Source organism: Melopsittacus undulatus, chromosome 1, assembly GCF_012275295.1.
Source record: "Melopsittacus undulatus isolate bMelUnd1 chromosome 1, bMelUnd1.mat.Z, whole genome shotgun sequence".
NCBI classification, from domain to species: Eukaryota; Metazoa; Chordata; class Aves; order Psittaciformes; family Psittaculidae; genus Melopsittacus; species Melopsittacus undulatus.
The window spans coordinates 22,823,682-22,851,295 of NC_047527.1; the positions used below are offsets into that span (position 1 = coordinate 22,823,682).

Consider the following 27,614-nt stretch of genomic DNA (forward strand, 5'->3'; position numbering starts at 1 on the left):
CACCACTTAATGAGGCGATTAATGTGATTAAATGTATAATGTCATGAAGCTTTTTTGCAATACTGGGCCCCAAAACAACTTAGACCATTTTACTTTTCATTCTGCAATTAAGATGAAACTATCTGAGTAAATATAATTTTAAATTATAAAATCAGTAGAGCTACTCACATTACAACCATGGCAAAAGGCTGTAGGGTAAGACTTTCTGTATTAATAATTAGAATACATACTCAGTAGAAAGTTAAATAATACATTATAATCTTTTTCTTGTAGACTTCATCGTATTTTTAGATCTTCTAACTTTTAAGCACCGAAGATGTTGTTATGTAAGTTGTCCAGGAAAAGTAATATTGCTAGCTTGTATTTTGAGTTGTACATTGTCCCATATAAAGCTACTTCTTGCTTTTTCTGTAAAAGATGAAACAGAAAGCTGAAGAATATGAAATCTTTTATTAATAATAACCCATTTTATTAATGCTGGAGAATTCTTCAGTGGTTCCTTTCTATTTTAAGTATCTCTAGTTGGAGAATCCCATTGAAAGAAATCTGCCAGAGAAAGCAGGCAAATTGAGATGACTGCTGCCTCTTCAATACAAGTTCCAATCTGCTGACAGTGACAGTACGAGGAAAGGCTTTGTTTCAATGGCAAAACTCTTTTTGGTGAAGTGAAAATTCAGTGTAGCCCATAAAAACAAGGTTGTTGAGACTTCATATATTTTGTCTGTTGCAGGCACTGAGTGCCAAAGTGGATGCTTTGCCAGGGGAGGTACTGAGGCATGCAGACAGACTTTTATTGACTTGTAATCTTGAAAGCATTTACTGGATTTGAATTATCTCTTAGCTTTTTAAATGCTGTTTAAGAAAGCCCAATAGCTCTGCATTGCCATTTGGCAGTTTAAACTGTTGGGTTTTTTTATCCTTTAAAAGAGATTTTTCTCCATTTAGTAACAAGATCTTATAAATATGAATAATGTTTTTCCTTAGATCTCAACATTTATTTTCACACTCATTAAATGGACAAACCAAATTTTATTGTTCCCTCTTCCGTTTCCCATCATGTAGTCAGTTATCCTCCCAAGTTTCCCTCTAGCTAGTTATCAGCTAAAGAACAGCCCACCATTTGCAATGTTTTTCAGCTGGATTATGTACAGCCTCCACCTAAATACCATCCATGCACATTACTATGCAAAGCAGGCAGGCATCTGGAGAAAGCAGGTTGTGGGAGAGCACTGGGCTCACTCTCCCGTGTTCCCCTCACTGTGCTCTCAAGAGTTATTTCTACAAGAATCCTGGGGAGAAACCAGAGCCCAGGATAGAGTTAAGAACTTGTCCTATTGGTTTTCAGCAGAAATATAGATTCTTGATTTGGATATTATTTAATATTAATTTCAGTCAGATCTTTGTTGGACTTTTTTTGATCCTTTTTTTTTTGTTTATAAAAATGAAACATGCAAAATCCTGGATGTTACTGTGAATTGCTAGCCTGATCCTCAAGGAAGTTTGATTTCCTTATGCTCCTTTTCTTCTTGGATGGCTAAACTTCTTAGGATTTCTCCTCCTGAACATGTTCCACAGCCTGAAGCTGCAGTAATGTGCAGTGTCCTCTCAACAAGAGGAACGACTGAGACTATGGTGTACCACAGATGTTACTGTTTGACCCATACTCTGTAAAGCAGAGTAGAATTAGAGTATGAGGGAAATTGTAACTTCCTGGGGGCTCTGCAAGGACACTTCCAAAGTCAAATATCAAGTGTTGGAGAACAAAAATTATTTTACCACCATTTATACTATAATAACTATCATTTGGTTTACAATTTTTTTGACCCATGTGCAGCGAGGCTGGTGAGAAATCTGAGAAAGGAAACACTGTTCTGCAGAACTAATCTGGTAAACATTGCATCCTTCCCAATTATGACACCTTCCTGAAGGAGACCAGTGTGATCATAGTCAAATCATCTTGTTATATACAGGTTCTTCTTGTACGGCCAGAGAGAAAACAATTACAACACGTGTCAGTGATGCCTTCTCCATGTAGCAAGAAACACTGCCAAAGTGTTGCCTCAGTATATATAATACCTGTTGATACAGCTATAACTGGTTTTCCTTCTGAAAATGGTGCTTCACCCTAGATCTTATTGTAAGGTCAAAAAGGAGACTGTAGCCAAATCCTAAAATCTATCTAAATAATTTAGAGTTCTCCCTACAGCAGATGTGATTAAGTGCTGCCTTTTTTATTTTGAAATCGTATTTCTGGCGAGCCTGTGTAACATGGAGCGGGAACACCATATTACCTGGTTCCCTTCTCCCAGTTTGTTGCCACAGTTCTAATTCTGCCCCATCTCCTCCTGCCTTCAATTGTTTCCAGATACCTAGCACAACTGCCAAGCTTCGCTTTGGGAGAAGAACAAAGGTGTGCAGTGATAGCTTGGAAGCACTACCTAGTTAGTATTCACTTAATAATTTTCAGATTTATTCAGAAGTCTAATTTTTCAGCTGTTTCCACCACAGCTAAGAAGGCACACATCTGAAGCAGCTCGGAGTTAACAAAAAGCTCTGCAGCAACAAGCTGAAAGTCATGTTTAAAAAGGAAACCTTGACGCATCTGGAATTTGAATTTGACAGCCCCCTTAATTATTCCACTTTTGTCAGACATAAGAACACAATGGAAGTCTTTCTTTTCATGCCTGTTCCTAATAATTAATTTTCTAGAAATGCACTCATCTCCGACTGGCTTGCCAAGCAGAGCCGAAGCCCTACTACATGAGCAAGCAATGGTGGTGTGCGACAACCCTCCTGGCGCTTGGAGAGGTGGGCAATTTCACAGCCTATGGATTTGCCCCCATTGCCCTTGTTACGCCGCTGGGATGTGTATCTGTCATAGGTGAGACGGTTTGCCATTTCTTGCTTGGGTACATTAATTGAATGCTTGTGTGTAACTAGGAAAATAATACTTCAGAAACTGCAGCAGGAACAGAGGGGGAAAATGTTAATGTTGTGGTTTGAAAAGGAATTATTAATATAATTACATGAGCTGACAGTTTAGCACAAACCCTCTACTTAGAGATTCTTTTAATAACTTTCTTTTTCTGTAGTTTTGCCTTTGATGTCACTCTGTGCCCTCTAGCTCTTAGCAGTTGGTCACCCGTTAGTGTACCAGCCTTGCTGGCTCTGCAAGCCCCCGAAGTGGGGGGCTGCCATCCTGCTGACTGCACGGAGCTGTGGTCTGATCCTGAGTACTTGCAGTGTATTTTCCATGTTATGATCACACCAAGTAGTTTCTGCTGCCCATCACCATAATTCACATTGACATGTGCAAGCTTTCTTGACTCTCTAAAGCATGTGAGAAAAAGGGCCTAGAAACCCCCTGAAATGCTTAGTTTATTTATGGACATTATCAAAATTAATTTGTTCTTTCATGAGTAAATTAGTTGGATGTTAGCAGAAGTTCTGGCCTTAGGTCTCATTTGTTATGATCTTACTCTTTATGTGTTTTTTGTAATTAACGTATTGACAGGTATGAGATAAAGATGTTTCTTTGGTAAAGAAACATACATTTTAAAGAATGTTGTCATGTTGTGCTAATGCAGAGTGGACAGGGCAATATTGTACAAAGGCTGTGAAGAAAAGGAATACAGGGTGCAGCTATATCCTTTAATCAAGTTATTTCTTATCCACAGCTGAAACAATCAAGGCTGAGATAGTACAACAGCTCTGCATACACTGGAGCTCATTTCCTTGATGCTCATAAATGATAACATTTCATGGTCTGTCTCTAGCTACCAGCTTCATGCTTGGAAGTGACATTGCAGTGATTCTGCATAAGAAAGTAGAAAAGATGAATTACCTTCCTGGTGGACTGCCCAGCTGTAGTGGAGGGAGGTAGCCAACCATATGTGGGTACAATTTCACAGAGATAGTGGGGGAAGGAAACTGCAAGCGATTTACTTTAACCTTTCCCATTAAACCATTGCACAATTTAGGAGAATGAGATATAAAGCCATAGTAGTTCACCACTGCAGGAAAGATTTCTCAAAGTAAGGAATGAGATATTATCTGAGATGAAAATATAAATTAATATGACATATCCCAGTGATTTTAGTGGCAGTAGTTGTATCTTTAACACCTGCAGACTTTTCCAGGTGTATCTGAACATAAACGGACATTAACCAATTTAATGTGTTGTCCAAACTGAACAAAATGCAAATATATCAAACCAGAAAGAAGTGAAAAGCAGTAGGAAGGGAAAAAAATGCCATTGGTTATTAAACTGCTACAAAGTAGATATCATATTTAGGGTTGGTTTTTATCTGGGCAGATTCCTTCTTCTTTACCTTTGCAATGTGTGAAAAATGTTGCATCTGTTTCCTTCATTCTGCATTTCCTCTTACTTATAACAAATACCAAGGAACAATTTCTGAACTGTTATAGCTTGTTATATTTTTTTTGTTGTTTTTGTTTTTTGTTTTGTTTTTTTTTTTTTAACTGACCCAAAATGCTTATCCTGGAAGACCCCAGAAAGCACTTTAGTATCTTATATTCCATTCCCATAGATCAGCTGACAGTATCTATTTCACAGCCCAAACAATAGAGCTGTCTGAAATTTTATTTAGTCTAGCAAACATTCCCTTAAGGAAGAGAAAGAGAAAATGATGCAGACAGCCAACTACAGCAATAACTTCCCAGTAACACTTCCTACCACTAGATACTTCCTTGTCTTCTGAAATTAAAGCCAAAGAGAAACAGAGCATCCTTTTAGTTTTGGAAGAGTTCATCATTTAGGGCAATGACAAATTGACCAAGACACATGTGCATCATCTGCTAAAAGTGGGCAAAGGATAATGCAGTCATCAGGTCTTCCAATTTAAAAGATCAAGCAATATTTTTCTCATTAAGCTGTGACTTCTTTTAGGTGGTGGAGGGTGGACTTGGCACAGTCTGGTTGACAGTTGTTCTGTGGTACTGTCAAATGTGTATCTTTCATAAGTTAATTTTTTAAATGAAGAAATCAAGCAGCTGATAACAAACTCCAAGTGCGTATGTGAGCCTGAGTCCACCCTTCTGATAATCCTTTTTTCCAGATTTGGTGTCAACGCATCCTGCATGGTAACAGCTGACTCTCACTGACACTGGGTACTCAGAACCTACTGTTTACTGAGGGACATGTGTTTTGCAGTATGCCTGATCATCTAGGGGATCCTTTGCAGATCTCTGTCACTCTTGGTCTGTGTGACAATTTTCCCTTGCTTGAAAACTAAGGTTTTGGTGGAGGATAAGGCAGACAGGAGTCTGTCCAGAACAGATTTGGGCTATACCCATAATATATCTGCAATCCTCTGAGATGGGAAGCATCCTGGGGCTTAAAATAGATGGAGCCACCATCAATTATGCTCTGCTACCACATTTGACTGCATCCAATTGGATTTTGCACTTAATCCGGTATCAATTAAATAGTGAAAAGTTTGTGCCTCATTCTACTGAGCTGGGTGCGCTAATAGCTGGTTTTAGAAAGAATCCAGCACCGCAGACCATGGGCTGGCATGACACCAGTAGTTTTTAATTTGGGTTTTTTAGAATTAAGCTACAAAGACTATATTTTTCTTCTTACACAGTGGAAGTATTTCTGTGTGTGGTTGCAATGATGCAAGCTCTACATCTGTTCAGGGTTTTAAATAGTTTGAGAAGACAGCAGTTGTTTTCTTCAAGAAGAGAAATTGGTAAATTTTTAATTTAAAAGCGGAGGAGTAATACATGTTTGATGTGATCATTAAAAAGCCTTTTATACTTAAAAATTAAAAATCATATTTTACATGTAGCTTGGGTAATTTTAGGCTGTTGTGGGTTTTAGCTCATTGTCTCGGTTTTGGTTGCAGAAATAACTCGGGAGTGGGGGGGAGGTGTTAGAGGCCAGTGGTATCAGAGATTATTTCTTCTGCAGTTTTTATCATTCTGTAGAGCATTATTTTACACATAACTTGTTTAGACTTACATTGTTGAGATCCTTTTGCATTTTCATATGCTCCTTCTAAATAGCTGTAGGGCAAGAAATTGCTTTAGGTCTGAAAACTGATATCCCTGAGGGTGCTTTAGGAAAAGGTTTCTCAGATATTCTCATAGAAATGGGAATATTTCTCCCACTCACTATAATGTAACATCTTTCTGGCCCAAGAATCTGGGATTTTGAGAACTGTTACTATTGAGAAGTGGGTTCACCAGGCTATTCTTTAAAATACTTTATTTGTACTTGTCTAGAAGATGCAACAAAAGGATTTTCAGGGTTCTTTCTTCTCTCTGTTGTGTGTTTATAACGCAGTTTACAGAATTAAGCTCACCTTCATGGTTTCTCTTTTGAGTAATTCCTCTGATATTTGGCTTGCTTTTTTTTATGAGAATATTGGCATTAAGGCTAGGGAAAAAATATTTCATGTTTTGTCCACCACTTGTGCAGTACTAATATTTAATCATGTTAGAAATGCTAGTGCAGGATAACTGTCAAGGGCTTATAGGCCAACGGACTGAATTCTGTAATATCTTCCTCTGTATTCCATGCACCAGTAGTATCTATCATATAAACTAGCTGTGATGCATTTGTTCCCGGATGTCTTGGGCAGAGCTAGCTCTCTCAGAGCTGTCTCTGTTAAAGAATATCTGTATGACTATGCATACATGTATTCCATAAGTTTCTTCAAATTTCTGTTAATCCTCCCTTACACAGAGCTATGGCCCTGAAGAAGACCCAGGTCCTACCAGGTCTAAATGCATCCATCCTCTCACACCCAGGTCCTCTCTCTTGTCTACCCTAAAATGACCCACAGTAGGTCAGCAGACTGGTTTTCCTTGACCTCCTTCTGCCCTCCCCTTGGACAACAGTATATCTGAGATGTAGTCATGACAAGATGAAGGAGATTGTAAGCTGATAGTGTCAGGACAGGGAGATGAATTGTCTATATGCAGACTCCACCATGGAGAGGGTGATGCAGGCACTCTAAACCAGCTGTGATTTATCCACCAGTGCCCTCAGAGTGCACATGGACTTGCCTGTCCTTGTGCTTTGTGCACGGGCATTAGGAGCCATCCGTGTTTCCTATCCTTCTGTGCGTGGGAGAGAGATGCTTTATCCTGCCCCAAGGCTGTGAACAGAGCTCCTTTCTCCAAAACAGCTCATTTCCTTCTGAATGTGCTTAATAAAAATGCTTGGATACCATTTTCTAATATTCTTTTCATGCTATCCTTCAGCTAAACCACATTCCTCTCATGACTGGCATTCAGACTTTTATTCTTGTCCCCTTCTTAATATGCAGCCTTCAGATCCCTTGAGGAAAAAAGGCTGCTCCCCATTCTCCATCCCCTTAACCTCCTGCTCATTTGAGCTGCAGTGATCAAATGTACTACCCTGCTTCATCATCTTCCCAAATCTTGTTGACTGTGTGACAGACTACAAGATCTTGAGCTGGTGATGGATTAAAGAATCTCCAAGTGTTGCTGTACTGGGATGGTCCTGAATCTCATCTTGGAAGGTTAGACTGAGGGTCTGTCTGTATAAAGCATACTTTCAGGTCACATCATAAAACGTGACTGACAGCAAATGCATCTCCACAGCTTTAGCACTGCCCGACAGATTTAGTATAGAATCAGCTGGGTGAACTTAAACTTCATCATTAGGTGGAGGCAGACACTTAAATTGCATGAAACAGTGTAAATGCTTGGTCTCAGAGCAAAATGTTTTTCTTGTTGCACAGACTGAGAGAGGTGTAAACATTAGTCTGAATCATGGCTAGTACTCTTCCTTTGGTATTTCACCCAGTGAAATGGGTACAAAAATATTCTGCAAAATGGGTGGGTAAACCTAGGTAGCTCTGCTAATACCAGTGTTGCCTGGATACCAGTGTCTTTTCTCCAGCAAAGTTGTCACTGAAACATCAAATAAAGAAAATTGTGTCAGGCAGCTTATTTTCAGTGAGACATTTTCAGTTGAAAATTCTTTTATTGCACTTAATAATTTGCATAGATCTCCATCACTCTTGATGCAGTTTAAATTTGTGACTTCTGCTATATCTGATTTTCCACTGACTGGGTAACAAAAACATAGTTCTCTGTTTACCTCTTGGTATGAGCCCTCTAGATTTATCTAGAGTATATCTACTAGCTAACCACAAATTTGATTTTCCATCTGAACAATAGAGTTAATGAAGCAAAGAACTGTTATTTCAAGAATAAACCTAGAATTTCGTGCTGTAGACAGGAACAGAGCTCTTGTAACAGCATCTCATGGTTTAGGTTCAATGTGTCCCTTCACCGTCGTTCCTGGGCAGAATCTTTCTTTGGGGTTTCTAAATGAATCTAACATTATTGATGCATCTCTCCCAAAAGCCTTTCTTCATCTCTCTTTTATACATGAGCTATTCAGCCTCTTTTGCTTCTCCTTAGAGGTAGATGCACTAAAGTTGCATGCTGAGATAGAGCTGTCTCTCCCAGGCGGCCAGCAGCCTTATCCCTCTTAAGTCCAAATCCCTTTTTCCTTCTCTAGCACATGTCCACACTGAGCTGCTTACCAGAAATCCTGGCCTGACCACTACTGCTACTCACCCACTCCCTTGCTGCTCATCTCAAAGAGGCCAGTCTAGGAGCTGTCAGAGAAGAGCTGAAAAAGAGAAAGAGTGGCCCAGGGAACAGGAGGTTATATTCAGGGTTCAGTTCCATTTTTCTCCTTCCTTATTACAAGTTTTTTCTAGACCACAGGCAGTGCTTCTGTATGGTACATAGATTGGTTCTTACACCTGCTTGTTTGCAGCCATCATGATCACTCTCTTGGTTCATAGTTCAGTATGGTTTTGCAGTGGCTTTCTTCTTCTTATTGTACTCCTGCTTCTTTACTTAAAATCTTTTAGTACATTAAAGAAGCAGAATTCTATATCTTTATGAGGCAATTTGTCTTGAGCAAGCCCATATACTGAGTTGGTAGCAAAATGGGGAGTGAAACAGTAAGGCTCATTGGTGCCCAGCTTTCTTTGATGCTTCCACATATGACTGAATCAGAGCAGTTTAAGCAGTGTCTGTGTGGGAGAAGGGAAGGCTATTGCATCTCTTCAACCACATAAAAGCCTGCTGGATACATTTAAAATCTTACAAAAACTGAGGATTCATTGGTTGTCAGAATGGACTCCTGGCTGGCTGTATCCTGGTATGGTGCAATCACAACAGCAGTGAGATATACATAGACTTGGCCTAGGGCAGCTTTTTGCTATAGTGCTTGATATTCTAACAAATATAAAAACTATCTTTATACTTCTGTTCTAGGTAGTGCATTTATTTCTGTCTTATTCCTAAAGAAGATGATGAGGACTGCTGATATATTGGGTAAGTAAGCGTTTGCTATTATGGACATGTGTGTCACCATATGCTTAGCAAGCTGTAACTCACGCAGCCCCCCACCTTCACACTCCCACTTTCCCAAGCAAGTGGCAGATATGAGGCAGATTTCAAGGCAGATACTTTCAAAATTGGGAAGAAGTGACAAAAAGGGAGAGAATCTTCAATGCATGTGGAAAAGACTGCATTCCCAACTCCTCTGCTCTTAAACTCGTAACTCATTCCTTATGTGTTCTCAAATGTTTTGCTCAAATTAATTTTCATTGTCTATTTTTGCCTCTGAGGTTGTATTTAGTATTATTTTTATGAGCTCAACACAATTTTAATGAAAACAATGAAGCCATTTACTTGTTCATTCAAATACAAGTTCTTTTTTTCTTACTGCATAGACACTGCACAAAAAATTCAAGCTCAATTAAAAGTGACAACTTCCCTTTTGGTATTAATTTTATCACTTCAAAGAACAAATAATCAAGTTGTCAAGCGTTTTGTTGGGAAACGTAGTCTTCACTGTAAAAGCATGTCAAATTTGTCTGTGTACAAGTTTTTTTTGCATAGCAGAACTGCCCAGTTTGACCACAGTAATAGTTAGAGACAAGCATATTTCAGGTTTTGGGCTTTACACCAAGCCATCTCAGCTGGGACAGTGCACCTGATGTTGCTACAGGGCACCTGATACTTCAATGGGTTTCCTAGCATCTAAGCTTGATTGTTTGTACTATAAGGAAGGCATCACAGCTGTACTTATGTTTTGGAGAGATCTTTCCAGTATTGTTCCAGGAATACTATAAAACATTTATTTAGGTTTGGAATCCAAGTTTGCCAGCTCAGCTGCTATGTTCAAACCCCCCCCCCCCCCCCCCATTCTCTTGACTGATCATGTTTCCCTTATGGCCTTACACATTGTGTGTTGCTTTAACTAGTGTTCAGCACTGATTTATTTTATTTCTCTGTGTTCGACTTCGCAAGAAGGATTTAACAACGTTACTACATTCCATAGGAATGAGCTGTATGATGGGAAATATGGTGATGTTTTTGCAAGCACATAAATATAGAACAGTTCTGCTTTTCCAAAGGAACTGTGTACGATAGCGGTGCCAACAAAACCCTCCGGATGTGCTTTGTTTTGTATTCCTGAGCCTTGTATTCCACACCGATTTATGGGTTTGCCAAGAATTTTAAAGATTACTTAAAAAAAATTGATTAGCTAACATCTTCCTTAATCCAATGCAGTTTATGAGCTCAGGATCGGCTCACTTCTATCTTGATCCCTCAATGAACATCTGTGTTTGTCAGCTGGCTGTCCACAAGGCAGAACTTCCAGATTTTTATTAAAAGCACAATAATGCAAGTTCGACCTTGAAAAGGGGCCCTGGCAACCTAACGGCTGAACAGTCCTCTGCAAATCAACCTTTTATAAAACAGTTCATAGGTCTGCAAATACAACAGGGAGCAGCCAAAATGTTGGCTTTGTGACAACTTCACATAAGCACTGGACTGGAACATGTGTTGTGCCTAATGTTTCCAGGGCAGGTCCTTAGCTGGTGCAGATCTCAGTGGCTACACTGGCTTTGGAAAAGTTATGTTTATTTACACTGATTAATGATCTAGCTGTCTGCCTCAGTAAGCAACTTGTCCTTTCAGTTTAGGATAATTTTATGTGACTTGCTTTGTGCCTGTGAGAAACACAAAGAATCGATTCTCCTTTGTCATGGACTTTTGAAAATGCATTACTGAGTAGGAATCCTAATTCAAGAGGCTTTACTGCCAGCTTTTCTTTTTCATATTTCCAAATTCCTTTGAGTCCTTAGTAAAAATTACACTAGATAAGACCACAAATACAAGCCAACCCAAATACCTAAGCCCAGATCTGATTAGATGGTCTTAAATTTTCTTCTAGAAACTGTTTTGAAATCAGCTAGAGAGCAAGGATGACCATGATTACCAAATATTATATTACTGAAATAACATGTCCTTTTCTTTAAAGGAGGAACATTGTCAGTAACAGGTACATTCTTGTTGGTTACATTTGCTCCAAGTGTACCCCAAGAGATCACAGCAAGACAAGTACAGAACTACTTAGTGAGTTGGCCTTTTTTGGTATATTCGGTGAGTATCTGATTCATACTACTTCCTAAACCAGAAAAATTTGGGTTATTGGGTATTTTGCAGCATTTTGAATTAGTGGCAGAAAAACTGCTCCTGAAGGTAAATTGTGTGATTTTCAATGAAGAAAGAGAGAGAGAATCTGGGTCACCATCCCAGTCCCCAGATACACTGATGTGCAGATATCTTTTGAAGTACATGCCAGGGGAAAGTCACAGATTTGCAGGATTAACAGGAATGGAAAGATTTGGGGGTTTGGTAGACTTGAGGGAAAACCTAAATATGGTACTACTTATGTTTCCTGTATACGGGTTCATGCCACACTGTCTGCATATACATATAAGTTACAGGGATTTTCTAGAATGTGATGGACTTGTACTTCTACAAATCAGGCTATATGTGTTCTTGGTCCTGTTATTTTCTTTCATATCACTCTGTTTTATCCCCATATTGTTAAACCTGGTTTAAAGAAGCTTTTTATAGAGTTGAGATGTGGAGAGGCAGCCTGCTTCATTGTCACTCAGGTTAATCTGAACCTGAGCTTGAATTTGAATACAGAAATACAATTCTGATTAAAGTATCTGTATACAAACTTCAAATACCATACATCATCTTTGATGTTTTTAATTAGCATCAGGAGCAAGACCAGAGTGAGTAGGAGGAATTTTTCTCTCTCTTTTCCTCTGGATTGCTGAAAATTTGCTCCTCCAGCTGAATGTAAAAATGCAATATAGGAGATTCAGAAGAAGTTATTTTTTCCCAGTAAAATGCCTCACTCGGGTTACATTATTAGTGCCCAGGCTTTTCTCGGTAGGAAGCTCAGATAGAAAGCCACTGAGTAGACAGTTTAAGCACCTTAATCTTTCTTCCAGCCTGCAGACTTTACATATATCTAACTATCCATAGGACTACTGATTAAGCAGAAAGTACATGATACCACAGCAAATGTTGATCTCTTGATCAATTTTTTTTTGTGCATCTTAAGAGCTCTTGAATGATGGTGATAGGGTTCAGTGGAAGAAATTAATAATCATACTGAATAAATCACAACATACACTTTCAGGCAGGGAGTAGAGGGGCTTTTGAAGGCAATGCCTAGGAGTTTTGGGGTACTCAGTAGAGTACCCAGCCTCAGAAAGAGCTTCAGCAAATCCATGTAATCAGCAAAAGGAGAGGGACTTCCTTAAGAGGAAGTTCAGTACAGGGGGTCTCTGTGCTCACTGGAGAACCCTCTCTCTTTCCTATTGACTATTCCCCCTCTATCATGCAGTTCCACCTACAGGTACTAAAACAGCCTGACATTTTAGGCACTGATTTTAAATTGCTGACTCAACCACTTGCGTAGAGGTGGTGGAGGAAGAAAACTCCACATCCACAGCCAGTGACACCAGAAATTCCTGTGCCATATCCTGTTCACATTTTCTTAAAACCAACAGGATCAGCAGCAAAAGGGCTTTTTCCCATCTGGGGACTTTTTGACTTTATTTCAGGAAAAGTTGATAAGAACACAGTTGACTGCCTAGGAAGACTGTGCTGTGTTCTTCTTAGGAGACATTACGATGAGGTGGTAGGTAAACACTGGACTTCTTTTCCCTCTTCTCTCTTCTTGCCTCAGCCAGCATCCAATTCTACATGTACAACATGGGTTGTAGAAGGAGCAAGTACACAGCAAATCTTGTTGACTCTACAACATATTGAGCTGTATTTGTTCATTCTGTTTCCTGGATTCATCTGCTTTGAGCTTCTTCTTTTCAAAAAAGAGAGAGGAATGGCTCTATGAGAGACTCTGAGATACCAGCCTGGTTATCCTGGTATGCTGCTAGAGGTTCGAGCAAACCCTCCTGTAAACATTCTCTTTGGGCAAGGAATTAGCTCTTCATAGCTGTTTGTAAAATGCCTAGCACAGGTTGACTGCTGAGATATAAAAAAGCACAGCAGAATTTGTAGAGCTTACAGTATAAGTATAGAGAGAGGAGACAATGCAGCAGAATAATGCAGCCCAACAGTCTTTCTAAAAGTACCCCCAAAGTGTGGTCTGCTGAGAAATACAAAGCCCCAATGGTACAAAATGTTCTGTGTGGGTGATAAACCATCCCCATGTGGCACTCTACTGGCATCAGAGGAGTTCTGCAGAAATAGCCTCTAGTTCCCACATAAGACAACTTTGAGTCACCTCCTGAGACTCTGCAGTAGCATAATCATGTCTGAGCAGGAATGACTATTATAGCTTGGTTTTTTCTTTTGCTTATATGTACTTTTGAGTCACTACAGAAGACATCAATTATATATGAAGCTCTTAGGTTTCCCTAAACAGAAGCTCAGTGAGTATTGGGTCATTAATATTTAATCTCTGTAAAATCAGGCTCAAAGTGTTTCTGCTTTTCCTTTGAAGTGCACAGAAGATCCTCCTCATTTGTTGGTCCTTATGGTGCTATGTAACCCAGAATAAAACAGTTGAGGCAGACAATGTGATATTTTGTTCTGGTGCCTTCTGGTAATGCTTAGAATCATGGAAAACATCATGATTATAAAAAAATGTTGATAAGATGTGGGCTTGTGGAGACTTCAGTAGAGACTGGATGTAATAGCAAAAATGATTCTAAGCAGGTCAAGTTCCTTCAGTTCTTTTAAACAGAGTATGTGAAGCTGATAAAATCTACACACTTCCCATTCCTGGACTTTATATTTAACACTACCACAGCTATCAGCTATGAGGGCGAGCACTATTTTGGATAATTCTCAGGAGACAGCCATAGACAACAGCTGGGGCACCCCAGAAGGGTCCCTGGCAGTGTGAGGTCCTGTTAGAAGTCATGCACTTTGCTTGCAGTGTTACTCAATGTGATGGCCTCTCCTTTGTCTTATGATTAAAGGTGACCAGTTGGTGGATCACTGAGTGGCACAGAACTGCAGAAGAACAGGTTGGGTGCTGGGCAGCACCAGGTGAGAACTAAAGCAAGCCTGGTGCAGAGGAATGCCACTCTAGAGGAAAAGACCAGCTCTTCATATGAGATTGCAAAGATTGTTAAACAAGGATTACTCCAGGAATGTTGTGCGGTTTTTTTAAACAACAGCAAAAGATTATATTCATCACGTTTTGCAAAACCAAAACCCACCAAAATTTTGTGGTTTTTTGTTGTTGTTGATTTGGGGTTCTTTCCCCTTATGATAAATATTTGATATCTTTTAAAGAAAGATAGTATAAAACCCACATTTGTGGTTCTAGTGTTCTGAAATTCAGTTGTTTCTCACTTGTCTTTGGGAACAAAGGATAAGAGTGAAAGGTAAACAAAAAATGAATTAAACATTACTATGTTCTGTTCATATTTTTGAACATTACAAAACTGGGGGAGGTGTAATGTGGTAGAGAATTTTAGTAACTGAATGTAGCTGATGACTGCTTTCCTGCTGTAATCACTCCCTAAAACAAGAATTTGCTGTGTTATATTATTTGAGTAACCTGATCTAGTGGAAAGTGTCCCTGCCCATGGCAATGGGGTTGGAACAGGGTGAACTTTAAGGTCCCTTCCAACCTAAATAATTTTGTGATTCTATGATATAACTGCTTCTTTGAAAATTTCATCAGTGCAACACCCAGGTATTTTTGAGTCTAGTGTTCTCTTGTAGCAGCTGTTGATTAAAGAATAGGGTGGTGTTATAAAATGTAAAATATTATGTTAGTGACAAACCCAAGGATATAGACATGAGGTTTTTCTATTACTTGTTATGTTGGCAAAAAAGTATGATAAACAGATTCAGTAATGATGACAAACTCATTCTCTGTCTTCTTTCCCCCATTTGATTACTTTCCAACATGCCCAAAAGAACTTCTCTTTCTCCATCATCTGTGTTTTCATAAGTCTTCTGAGCTTCAAAGAAGCTTTTTTGACACTTGCACTTGGTGTTTTCTTCACGCATAGAGAGGTATTTGGGCAATTTGGTAAGAGGGAGAATACCCATGCTTTTGAGATGGCAAATGGCCACCATTACTAAGGGAATTTGCAAAAAGGTACCTTAACAGCAAGTCAGTAAACTTGATTGTCTACCATTTACCTGTCAGTTATTGAAGGACCAAGTTTGGACTATGTAGGCAAATCTGCGTTAGCAGCTACAGATATCCCGCACTGTGGTCTTGTAGTGTGCCATTGAACTTTCCAAGGTAAGCTCCTGACAGGCACCTGTGATTTGAGAACCACCACATGAAATAAGTGTTTTCCTTCTTATGATGTATGGCAGAAAACAAGAAATACAGTGTTTGGGGGGATTTTTTTTTTCTAGTAGGACTGGAGAGGAGGGCTAAGTTGGTAGCAAAAGTAAGCTTGCATGTCACAAAGAGTGACACTAGGAATACCATAGCTTAGAAGGAGAGACTGCTGTTCCTCCAGGCAAGTGCTTCATTCCATAGGAGTTATAAACAGAGTTTCTGTAAGAATTATTACCAATAAACATGGGTATCTTTACTGTCACATTAAAAAAGTCTTCTCAATGCTACCAGTGACAAGATATATCTAGAAGTGCAAAAAGAATACTAAAGGAATAAGAACTGTTCAAAGTTTAACTTCTGCTATAATAGAAAAGATAAATGACAACAATTGTTGTCAATTGGCAATAAGGTTAGCTCTGAGCAGATGCATTATAAAGTAATTCTTCTTTGAACTGTTAGAGCAACAAAAGTGATTGTGACATCTCAAACACTTTGAAGTATTTATTACATAGTTTCAAAGCTCTAACTTTCTTCCTTTTCATTTTCAGATCTTAGAAATTATAATATTCTGCATTCTCCTCTATTTTTACAAAAGAAAAGCTATGAAACACATCGTGGTTTTGTTAATGATGGTAGCACTACTGGGTAAGAACATACTATTCATTTCAATGTTGCTGTCTGTTACTTGATAATTGCTTGTCACTCAGTCTGTCAAGCTAGTTTAGAGTAAGGCCACTTCAAAGCAGTGTGCTGAAGGAGAATCATTGAAATATTTCACATGATTCCTACTGTGGTCTGTTTTAGAAGAATAAAGCTGGTTTATGAAACAGTTTCTATGCTTATTGCTTGGACTGTTTCTTTTTACAGATTTTTTGAAATTAATATTCTGAATTTTTTTCTGAAGCTTTTTAAAAATAACTTTAGCATTAGATCTTGGGAATGCAGACTGTTTTAAACCTTGTTTTGGAGAGCAGACTAGCTGTGAAAAATAATTCGTTAAAACAGTACAGCTCAAGACCTTGTAAGCAGTCTGTAAACAAATGCAGTGATATGCTGTGTCTGTACAGGAACTTTTCTTTGCATTATCTATGCCTGTTTGCATACAGAATCATAGAACACCAGGTTGGAGGGGACCTAAGGATCGTCTGCTCCAACCTTTCTTGGCAAAAGCACACTCTAGACAAGATGGCGCAGCACCCAGTGTCCAGCTGCAGGGAATCCACTAATTTCCTGGGGAAATTATTCCAGTGGCTGATTGCTCTCACTGTGAAAAATTTTCCCCTTGTGTCCAATCAGAATCCCCCCAGCAGTAACCTGTACCCATTACCCCTCATGTTTTCCATGTGACTCCTTGTAAAAAGGGAGTCTCCATCTGCTTTGTAGCCACCCTTTAAATACTGGAACATGGTGATAAGATCTCCTCTGAGCTTTCTTTTCTCTAGGCTGAACAAAATCCATTCTCTCAGCCTTTCCTCATAGAGCAGCCTTCCCAGTCCTTTGACCATCTTTGTGGCCCTCCCCTGGACCCTCTCCAGCCTGTCCACATCTTTTTTGCATAGTGAGGACCAAAACTGAACACAGGATTCCAGAGGTGGCCCAGCAAGCACTGAGAAGAGTGAGGTGATTACCTCTGTCGGTGATGCCCTTGTTAATGCAATCCAGCATCCTGTTGACTTTCTTTGCCACAGCATCATACTGTTTGTTCATAATGAGCTTGTTCACTGGGAACCCCAGGTCCCATAGCTGCTTCCCAGATGGGCAGATCCCAGGCTGTGCTGCACTCTGGGATTATATTGGCACTCTAAGGTGCAACACTTCACATTTGTCATTGTTGAACTTACCTAGATGAAAAGCTCAGACTTTCAGATCAACTTTTGGGGACAGTCTTCTCATTTAAGTTTCTCAGTTCTAGGGAGATTAGGATTTGTAGTTCTGAAGAAGCCTTGAAGGCTTTCCATGGTCCTTGCATGAGTGAGAGATGGAGGAACCCCCCAGGTTGAACTGTTTGACCACTCTTCATTTGGAGGAGTGAAGTGTGAGTACAGCCATCCCCCCTCTTCTAGTACAGAACTTAGGAGCATTGGCAGAGCTCACCTGAGCTGCTCTGCAGCTTTCAAACCTGCCATGAGGAGCGCAAAGCACCGTGCTCTCCTGAGCAATGTGCAGGTCCAGCCTCCTTGTCCCATAGCTGGAAGCCTGAAGATCCCTGGATGGGCTTCTGCACTTGACTGCTGCAGTTCTGGGCACAGCCACCATGACAATTGACCTAAACAAGGTCAACACATAGCACTGGGACACCTGGGCCATGGGACTGTGTAGCCCTGTGTGCTTATTTGCCGTGGAGCCTGCTAGCCCTCATGCCACCAGTGCCAAAGTGGCACATGGAGCTGCTGAACAGCAGCAGACACTAACTGCAGTTTGGTGGTCAGGCTGCAATCAACCAAAAATACTGTTTCAACTGGTGGCTGCTGAGGTTTTGGTGAGCATATGCAGCTTGAGAAAAAAATGTGTCATTATTTCAGCTCTATTAAAAAAGACACAAACAAACAAATCCTGGTTCATGGGAACTTTTGAAATACTGACATTTCCCTTGAGCAGGAAACCCAGAACTGTGGCTGGCTGTGATTCCTGCAGCTGTCCTGGTGCCTGGCAGTCCCCACAAAACTACACTTAGAGCCTTCTGCTGGGTCTCTGATCTTTCAGCTGAGCAGAGTGATGGGGGTGCTGAGGGAGGGCCCAGCAGCTTTGTTCCAAGCTGTCTGATTCATGCACTGCCCTTAGAGGGCCCTGGCTGCAGGAGGAGTACATGAGGCTTGGGGTCTTGGAGGCAGCTTGTTGAAGGGGATTTCTGCCTTTTCTCGTATCTGCACAAATACATTTCTGGTGGAGGGTTTGTACAGGTGTAAATTAAATGTAGAAAGGTTTCTTTAAAGCGAGGGCAGCCTTTGTGTTTTACTGGGTATGGGAGATGCTTTCTCTATGAAGAAAATACAGGGGTGATTGTAAAATCTCCAAACGTTTTACTTAGTGCAACTCTGCAAGTTCGGTTGGTGGGAATTATGTTACCTCATGTATATACTGGGAGTTAGCATAAGTTTGGGGGAAGATATTTCAGATTAAAGTGGGATTTCTGAGTTTCCTGCCCTAACAGCTGGAAAGTGACATCATTTGTCACACTAGCCTTAGGGGGGTGTCATTCTACCAGAGATAGGAAAACCATTTCCTAGGTTTTGAAACTTATTCCAGGGCTACTTTAGCTAAAGAGATCGTTCCACTTTTCAAAAAACCCCACCCAACCAACTCAAAAACCAAAACAAATTGACACAAAAAAGATGCTTTCTCTTCTGGTTTGTTAAAATTCTAAAGGATGGAAAATGCCCTTTCATCAGATATTGTTTTTTAGCAGTCTTTACCCTTAGTTGAACAATTCAAACTACTGATTTTTGCCTCTAAATGTTCTTTTAAAGTAATAACTCCACCCTGTTAGAGTTGAGATTTCATTTTTTATGTAGGCTGCTTGTTGGGGCTTGAGTGTACTTTTTGGCTTTTTATCATACCATTAGCACCATTGCAGATCAGCATTTGACCTCCTCTGCTCAGTTTTACTCCTTTGTTTGTTAAACCCTTCCACCTATTTCCATTCCAGAGCAAGAAGTGAAATACTTGGTAGAAAGGCTGTCAGGAAAACATTGAATTTCATGATGGTGAACAGGATCATCACAAGATATATACAACTTTTAAACTCCCCCTGAACTTTTGGACTTGCTGTAAGAAAAATTCTTGCAGTCAAAACCACAGACCTGAATTCATTCTTCTTCCCCCACCTTTTCTCCCAGCCCTTGGCCTGAACTTTTTGCACAGTGCAGCTATCGTTGCCAATCTGAATTTTGCTGTTATGGGAGGATGAATCAGACCACTGAAATCCAAAACTCCTCGGCTCTGGAAGAGGGTGGAACTGGATCCCAGCTGAGGGACAGTGCTCCTGACCATTAATTACCTTTCTTCAAAAGTCATCTCCGCACCCTGACTCTTCTTATCGTTTTTAGTCTCTTCTGAATTTGTTACATTTTATTTGCAGTAATCACAGCCTACTTGGGTTAGCTTCAGCAAACCAAGAGCACACTCCTAAAGGAAACCTAAAGTAACTCTCAGCTGGTCTGTCAGACCCTTTTCTAAAAGATGGATTGCAAGACTTCTCTGAACTGGTGACATGTATTAAAGACATTGCCTGCTGTCTGAAACTTGTCTGTGTAATGCAATGACAGTGACTAAACGGATTGAAAACACACCACTGGAATACTGTATTCTGTGGCTAGATCCAGTAAATGGTCATAAGAACCTGGACCCTGAAACGAAATTCATACCCCTGTGTTGGTTGTCTGCTCTCCATCCACAACCTGTGGGGAGAGCTAGGTGCTTTGGGATGTGATCCCAGAAGTCAGCTTTGGCCAACTTTGGCTAGGTCCTGTCTCAGTAGAGCAATTTTGAGGGTGAGGAGTTATTTTAGGCTGCTATTAGGAGGTGTCCCAGCTGCTTTGAACAGATAACGAGTCCTCTCAGACCTCTCCTGAATAATACAACATGGACTCCAAGTTAGCTTAATAAAGTACGTTTGGAAGATGTGGAAGCTGTTACACCGCCTCTGACTGGTATTCCAGTATTTAGGGCATATGCCCAGCTCAAGGAAATGGATCCAGTTCTTTCCTCATCTTGAACTCAGTCTCCCTCACACATGAGTCTCACCTTGAAAGATTTATCTGACTCTAACCTCAGCTACCCTGCTGAAAATGGTGAAACTGAGTAGACGCAGGGTTGCAGACACAGTGTTACAGGAACTTAAAAGCAAAACACAAAGTATGCATGGAGCTAAGGCCACTGAGTTGAGACAGTAGTTTAGCAAGCATTTATAAAATCACACACTTAGGTTTAGGTGCCCAGACCCTATCTCAGTTGTTTTAGTTTATCAAACTGTGGGTCTGACCTGGCACCTTTTTCTTTCTCACTGATGCTCCAATGTCACTGCTGTGAATCCTGCCCTGCTAACCTCTCCTTTTCCCTTTCAGCATCGCTGACTGTCATTGCTGTAAAGGCTGTGGCCAGCATGATAACACTCTCTGTGAAGGGAAAAATGCAGCTAACTTATCCTGTTTTCTATATCATGATTGTTTTGATGGCAACCTCTTGTGCTTTCCAAGTCAAGTAAGTGAGAGTCTACTTACCTCCAAACCTTCGTACACATTTATCTGTCAGTTTCACCAGTTTTGGTTCTGATATTAACTCCAGATACAAGTTGCGCTTAAAGGCAACAAAATCCTGGCAGAGCCTTCCCAGACACATGAATTGCCTATGGCTGATTGTATTGTTTTATTTAGTCTTTATTTTTCAGTTTATAATTGATTTATAGATGCCACCTTCTCTCATTATCACCTTATACATGGTCTTCCCAAATTTACTTCTAGTTTTGGGACACTGAACTTGAACTCATTAAATTAAATATATGTTTATGTAAAGGGGGGGGGAGGGGGGAGAGGTGTGACTTTTAGAAACCTTCATTGCTGAATAATCAAATGGCCATATTTACCCTCATTATACATCTCTTTTCCCCAGCTGATGTCACTAGTCAGACTGCAGAAGAGAGTTTATTCCAGCTTTCTCCTGCCTCTGTTAAATCTGCATGCTGTGTTTTGCTACCCTGTATGCCTGTACTTTTTTAGGAAATAGTTAACTTCTGGTGTGCAGGGGACGTCCAAGTTTTCCCCACTGGCCTCTGGCCTCTGAAGTGATTGCTTTATGCTGCCTTTGCATATTGCTGGGGGTGGCAGCATGGTAAAATATGGCTTGCAGCTGAACGGCATCCATTCTCTTTATGCGGTCCCTTTGCTTCAGGTGCTGATAGCATCATTCAGTAATCTCATCTAGATTGCTCCAGTGTGAGTCTGAGTGTTTACTTGCATGATTATTTTCCGGTAGGAGAGCCAACCCAGCTTTCTCGTGGCAGAACATACCATTCCCATGTGGAATCAGAAAGTCCATGCATTATTATTCAGTGACTCTCTGTGGCTGACTCAGGAACTCCCCTGTAACAGATTATAGAGTGATTTGCATCCAGCTTGTCTTTGCTGGAAGAACAGCTCAGGGCATTTAAAATAGGAAATAAAAGCCTGGTAAATAGGAAGCTGCTGAATTAACCTCTCTCTCTAGCCAGTTTTGGGGGGGGTTGTTTTTTGGGTTGTTATTTTTTCTTTTGCTCAGCCAGAATTAAAGCAGAAATTAAACATGCTCATTTCATTCCCTGGGATAAATGTTTCTTTCTCTCTTCTCTCTTGGACACATTTTCTCACAGAGACAGTGCTGTCAGTCTACATTTTTCATTTTATTTGTTTCCTCTCTTATTTTATTTGACTGCTGTGTGTTAGCTCAGAACAGCCTGTGCTGCAACATCCTCCTGGATTCAATGCTAGTCTTTGGTATCACTGTTTTAGTCCCAGTGACCGAGTTTGTTGCAAATGGGAGAAAATAATGAGGTGTTTTCAATGACTTCAAAATCCTGACTATCCTGTGGATATGTAGGATTTCTTTATTTTTAAAGCACCATGGAGACTGTTCAACAGTTGCTAAAATAACTATGCAATTACTTTAATGGCTAAAGCAGATCCAAGCTTGGACTTTTACTGTGGACATATATTGTACCAGTGAAACATTTAAGTGCAGTTCTTTTTATAGGTTTTGAATACACTCTGCAGCCTCCTGATTTTTCTTTTTCGGTCTGAAATGCACCATTCACATAACAGAGTATCTGCCAGTGCACCCAAGAGCTCACAGTCATGATTCATCACCCTATGGGTAAATGTTGATAGCTGTGGTCTCCACACAAGTGGGTTAATTGCTTTGCCTTTTTCATCCACCGAAGCTGACTGTGCAGGCTGCTCCATGGCCAGTGTATGCATGTGTGCAGTGTACACTCCTGTGGTCCTGCACACTGTTACTTGGGATTCTGGTGGGGGTTTGTGTTGCCTTTCTGGGAAACACAGCAGAGTTTCCAACCCAAGGAACAAGGAGCCACCTTCCTGGACTTTTCCATCAGGACAGACTGACTGGGGTATGATTGCATGGATACACATACAAATAGGCATTTTAGTCAAATTGGATTAAGCAGTAGAAGCAATGTGGAATTCAGCAAAGTGAAAGAGCTCCTACAAGAACTTATGTGCTCATGTCCATGCTGGAAATATATCCTTACACATCCTGCTTAAATTAGAGCAACTTGTCCTTGGCTGCTCACAGGCAGCACTGCTTCCAAGAACTGGTGCAGACCATAACCAGTAATACCCTAACATTCCTCCCTTATCTGTGGCAGACAAAATTTTTCCAACAGTGCTTCAAAGGACTGTCCAATGATAGCCTATGCCAGAAGAATCCATGCCAGCCTTCTTGCTTTTGTCTATTTGTTTGTACTCTGCAGAGTCAAAACCACAAGGTAAATTCAACGCACATATGCATCTGCCTGGGGCTACTTGCTATTGTGGTAAGAAATGGTCACACTTTTTCTTAAACTGACATAAAGTGGTTTAACCTGACTTAAAGTGTAATGAACCTCCTGTAGGCATGAGGTACAGTAACACTTGTCTTCCAGGTTCTTGAATCAAGCAATGCATCTGTATGAAGCGACAGAAGTTATGCCCATTAATTTTGTGTTCTTCACCACCAGTGCCATCATTTCAGGTTTGTTTCTGGCCTTTTGCCTCTCCAGAATGATTTTCTAAACATCAGGTTTTTAAGAGTTACTGCTTGTGAAGAGGAACACAAACCAGTGATGTTTGACTTTGCAAAAAGAAGTTTTTCCTATTTGACAGGTGTTTAAGTTCTGAAAAATGAGTAAGTTTACAACTTTTGAAGCAAAATTAAAACAATCAAATTCTAGCATTTCCAGAATTGATATGTACAGCTTACTGTGCCTTGCTGGTTTACTGGAAGTACCTGCATTTACCCTAGCCTCATCTTGACATCCAGTAAATGCATTCACCATGTGCACACCAGCCTCTCTGCATCTGAACTGGTAGAGTAATTTTGACAGCCTGGCAAACTACTCAAATGACAACCAGCTGTGTTTCATAGTAGTTAGTGTATATTCCATTTCAGAAGGTGGAATTCTAGGTTAAGTGAAGGAAATAAAATTACCCCAAAGACTTTTTGAGCATTTAACATTTTATTCTGGGTGAGAACTTTGAACTCAACGTTGTTAAAGAGAGACTGCAAATCTTGGAAATGATGTGCAGCGTAAGAACATGAGCAAGGAGGACGACCAAGATGCTGTATCAGCAGTGAGCCAAAATGATCATGTTGTTAGAACATTTATGACTCATTTTAACACACACTTGGGGCTTTCCTGTCATTGCTGTGCAGGAGTTTCTCATGCAGAGCTGCCATTAGTGAGAAAGGGAGTTAGCTTCACGCACCGATTGCCTCAGCACCTGTGTTAGAAGGGACCTACAGTTTGTGACCGAGACATGTGCCAAAAAGGGGTTACGTTCTTGTGACCATATGGGGAATTTGGCCTTGTGCCTCCTTAAAAGATCAAGTACCTATTCAGGAATGGCTTAATAGCTTTGAGACTGGATACACATGCATTTGCACCAGGTTAGTTAAACCAGTGTAGGGCTTAGAAGAACAACCTTTGTTGAATCTTACTGGGGTGATTGTAGAAGGTACCTCTCTCATGACACTCCATCCCCAGTTACAGCCTTTGAAGATACAGTCACACTTCAGCTGTGCTGGTTCACACTTTGGTGTTTCTAAGCAGAAATATGCTCATCATTGTTTTAAAGCTAATATACTTGGCTGTGAATTGGGGCAGCTGAGATCCAGATACACATCTGGTTCTGTCACCTCCACTGCAGAGGTGCTAATTCCTGGAAGAGAGGTGACCAGAAAGACCTAGTGTTCCCTTCAGCCAGAAAGACTTGGCAAACTTGGCTGCTGGAGCCCTTAACTTGGCATAAACTTCAGGGACACAGCTAGTTACCGAAAACCTGTTCCCAGTTGGAGCTCAGATGTCCACACAGTATGTTGGAGTGACTTAACTAAATCCACAAAGAACCTGTTAGCTATATTAGTATGACTCTGCTTGTGAATAAGACCTTGAGTCTGACCTGCATAAAAACTGTTGCTGAAAATGCAAAAAAATACCTGCATCTGTGCAGTTACTAACATAGCAGATGCTTCAACCTGATAGATTTAATCTTCTTCAGTCCCATGCAGTACCCTGACAAAGCCTAGTTAATGGAATATGGGCACAAAAAGTGAGCCCATCACAATGTGCATTAATACCTTATTTGGATTTTTTTTTTGCTCCATTTGAGCATGACAATGCTCCTGACCCTCCCAGCTGTAATTCATATCACTTGGAAGCCAGTCAAAATCTGCAATTCTTGTTTCTGTCACATTCCAGGAGTCATATTTTATCGGGAATTCCAAAGTGCAGCTTTCCTGAGCCTGTTCATGTTTCTGTTCGGGTAAGTGTATTGGCCTGAAATCTGCACTAATGTTTGTACTGAAACAGTATTGCCTTGTGGAATCCCGTCTTTTCTCAGTAAGAAGAAACCTGTCTTGTTATTAAAGTATTATGGAATAGCCATTATAGTAGGATAAAAAACATTAAAGGAAAGATTGATGTCTGTGCTTTGGGAGTTTGGGGGCCTGGTTTTGAATCCAAATATGCAAAAATGTGAGACACTTATGAACTACTAATCTCATGATGGAATGAAAAAACAGCAGCATGTGTTCCTCCAGCAGGAAGGAGAAGTCACTGTTCTCCACCAAAGATCATGTTATAGGGGATGCTTTTACAACTAAGAGAAATCTCCTCCCATGTTACCTTCCATTTGTGTCCCCAGCTGGTCTTTGCTGCCACTAGGCATGGGCTGCTTGCCTATGAGGCTGTACTATAAACTCTCTCCCCCCATCTTCCTGTGCAGAGAAAGACACAGAATGGCTGCAGAAAAGTTCAAAGCATACTAAAAATCTAATAATAAATGTTTGAAGAAGGACCTAGGTATTGTGAGAGTAGAAACTTTCTGCTGGCTACCAGCACCACAACAACTATCCCTGGTGGGACAGGTGGCACTTAAGTGCTTGACAATGGTGTGAGATGGTTAAAAGCATCTCCCAGAACTGATGGAGGTGTCTTCTTGCCACAGTGATGTCAAATAAATGGGGCCAACAGCTACAGACATCTTTGTCCTCTGCGGCTGGACTGGAGTAGGTACACACGAGTGCTATTTGTCTGACTGCAGGAAAAGTGACCAAAAAAATGGAGATGAGCAGATTCAGCCCATGTATTTGGCAGGCAGGAATTAGTGGTTGCATGTCCAGCACAGAGCGGATAGAAGATTTATCCAAGCATAGCAGTTTTTCACTGCTTCTGGCTTAGAGCTTGCCCCTGAGACACACAGTTAAGCGAGAAAAACAACAGAAATGTTGATTGTCTGTAGCTAGACTGAGTTGTTAATGAAATTGCAAATGCTAGAATGTTAGATTAGATGCTCTGTGAAGATTTGCTCAGGGATTCAAATATTGTGGTCTCACACAGGCATTTGGTTAGGTATATACTGCTGAAAGTGTGATTTTGCTTGCAGAACCTTTGGAACTGACAATAAAGCTTCAGGAGGCAAAAAATATACCGAGAGGGAGCCCAGGATGAGTATATAGAGCTGCCAGGAAGAAAAGTCTCTTTATAAACTGAGCAGCTTGGGTTTGGGAAGTGCTTGAAAAAGAAACATGGAAAGAAATTGTCATCTCAGATGCAGTGAACTGTTTCTAATGATACCGAGCCACTATTATTTTGCAGGTGTCTCCTGTCTTTCCTTGGTGTATTTGTAATTGCAAGAAATAAAAAAGAGGAGCATTTACAAGTTCCTTTTATTGACTGTGGACATATTCCTGGTAAGTAGGGTTTTTTTCTGTCTCTGTTAAAAGTGAGATATCAGATAATGGATGACTTAGGAGAGTTGAGTCACAAATGTGCTCTAATCATACTCAATAAATATACTGTTCCCTTAATTTCTATCCCTGTTCCCAACAGATTTTTCAAAGAATTTTTCAGAGTTTTTCCAAGCTATTGTTACAACCGGTCAAATACAAACAGTGATTACTGGAGCAAAGAATGTTTAAATGATGGATTGGTGGGGGATTTGTTCGCTTGAAATTCTTCACAGCGTTGTTTTTCCCTTCCCTCCCCCTATTTCCTTAGGACAAAATTTGACAGGCAAAATACAACCAGATTCTCACAGTTCATACTATGGCACTTTGAATAATGAAGACGACTTGGTGAAAAGTCAAGACTGAAAGAAGAAAGCACACTTAATAGGAGGAATGCCACTGGAACAAGGATCTGCAGCACCTTTTTGTTGGACATACTCAAGTGTGTGTTGAATTCCTATATGCCATTGAGTCATAGTATTATTGAATCTCACTGAATGTATCCCGTGGTTGTTCCAAATGTGTTCTGAAGATAAAGGAAGCCTTAAGAAAAACTAAATAACCATTAATGAAACAGAACATTCTTCTAGTATCAATGCCTCTCAAGGATATTTTTAGAGTCTTAATTGCCTTGAAATGCAAAGAGGCACAGAACAGGGTTATAATAAAATGTATATAACCAAATTGTCTAGATGATGGAGTGGGCTCTGTGTGGCATCCCTTGACCAAGTTGAGATCTCTGAGAATGGTTAGAGCTGGAGAAATTCCAAACACACCAGGATGTGTTCCTGTGTAACCTGCTCTAGGTGGCCCTGCCTTGGCAGGGGATTGGACTGGATGATCTCCAGAGGTCCCTTCCAACCCTAATGATCCTGTGATCCTGTGATAAAAGTTCCCTTTTGAAACCTCACAGATCTTTGTAGATGCTTAAAGACAAAGGTGGGAAATGAGATGGAATTTC

At 40.4% G+C, this 27,614-nt stretch overlaps 1 protein-coding gene across 1 annotated transcript in view; it reads left to right on the forward strand.

Annotated features, from left to right (window-relative positions):
- Positions 1 to 27,244, forward strand: part of NIPAL2 (NIPA like domain containing 2) — a 43,920-nt gene extending 16,676 nt beyond the window's left edge. Inside the window, exons 4-12 of the mRNA XM_005150976.3 lie at positions 2,710 to 2,881; positions 9,295 to 9,354; positions 11,354 to 11,475; positions 16,225 to 16,321; positions 20,740 to 20,875; positions 23,310 to 23,398; positions 25,125 to 25,188; positions 26,523 to 26,617; positions 26,925 to 27,244. Of these exons, the coding sequence (XP_005151033.2) occupies positions 2,710 to 2,881; positions 9,295 to 9,354; positions 11,354 to 11,475; positions 16,225 to 16,321; positions 20,740 to 20,875; positions 23,310 to 23,398; positions 25,125 to 25,188; positions 26,523 to 26,617; positions 26,925 to 27,019 (930 nt within the window). The 3' untranslated portion in view covers positions 27,020 to 27,244. The remainder of the gene's footprint in view (positions 1 to 2,709; positions 2,882 to 9,294; positions 9,355 to 11,353; positions 11,476 to 16,224; positions 16,322 to 20,739; positions 20,876 to 23,309; positions 23,399 to 25,124; positions 25,189 to 26,522; positions 26,618 to 26,924) is intronic.
- Positions 27,245 to 27,614: the final 370 nt, after the last annotated feature.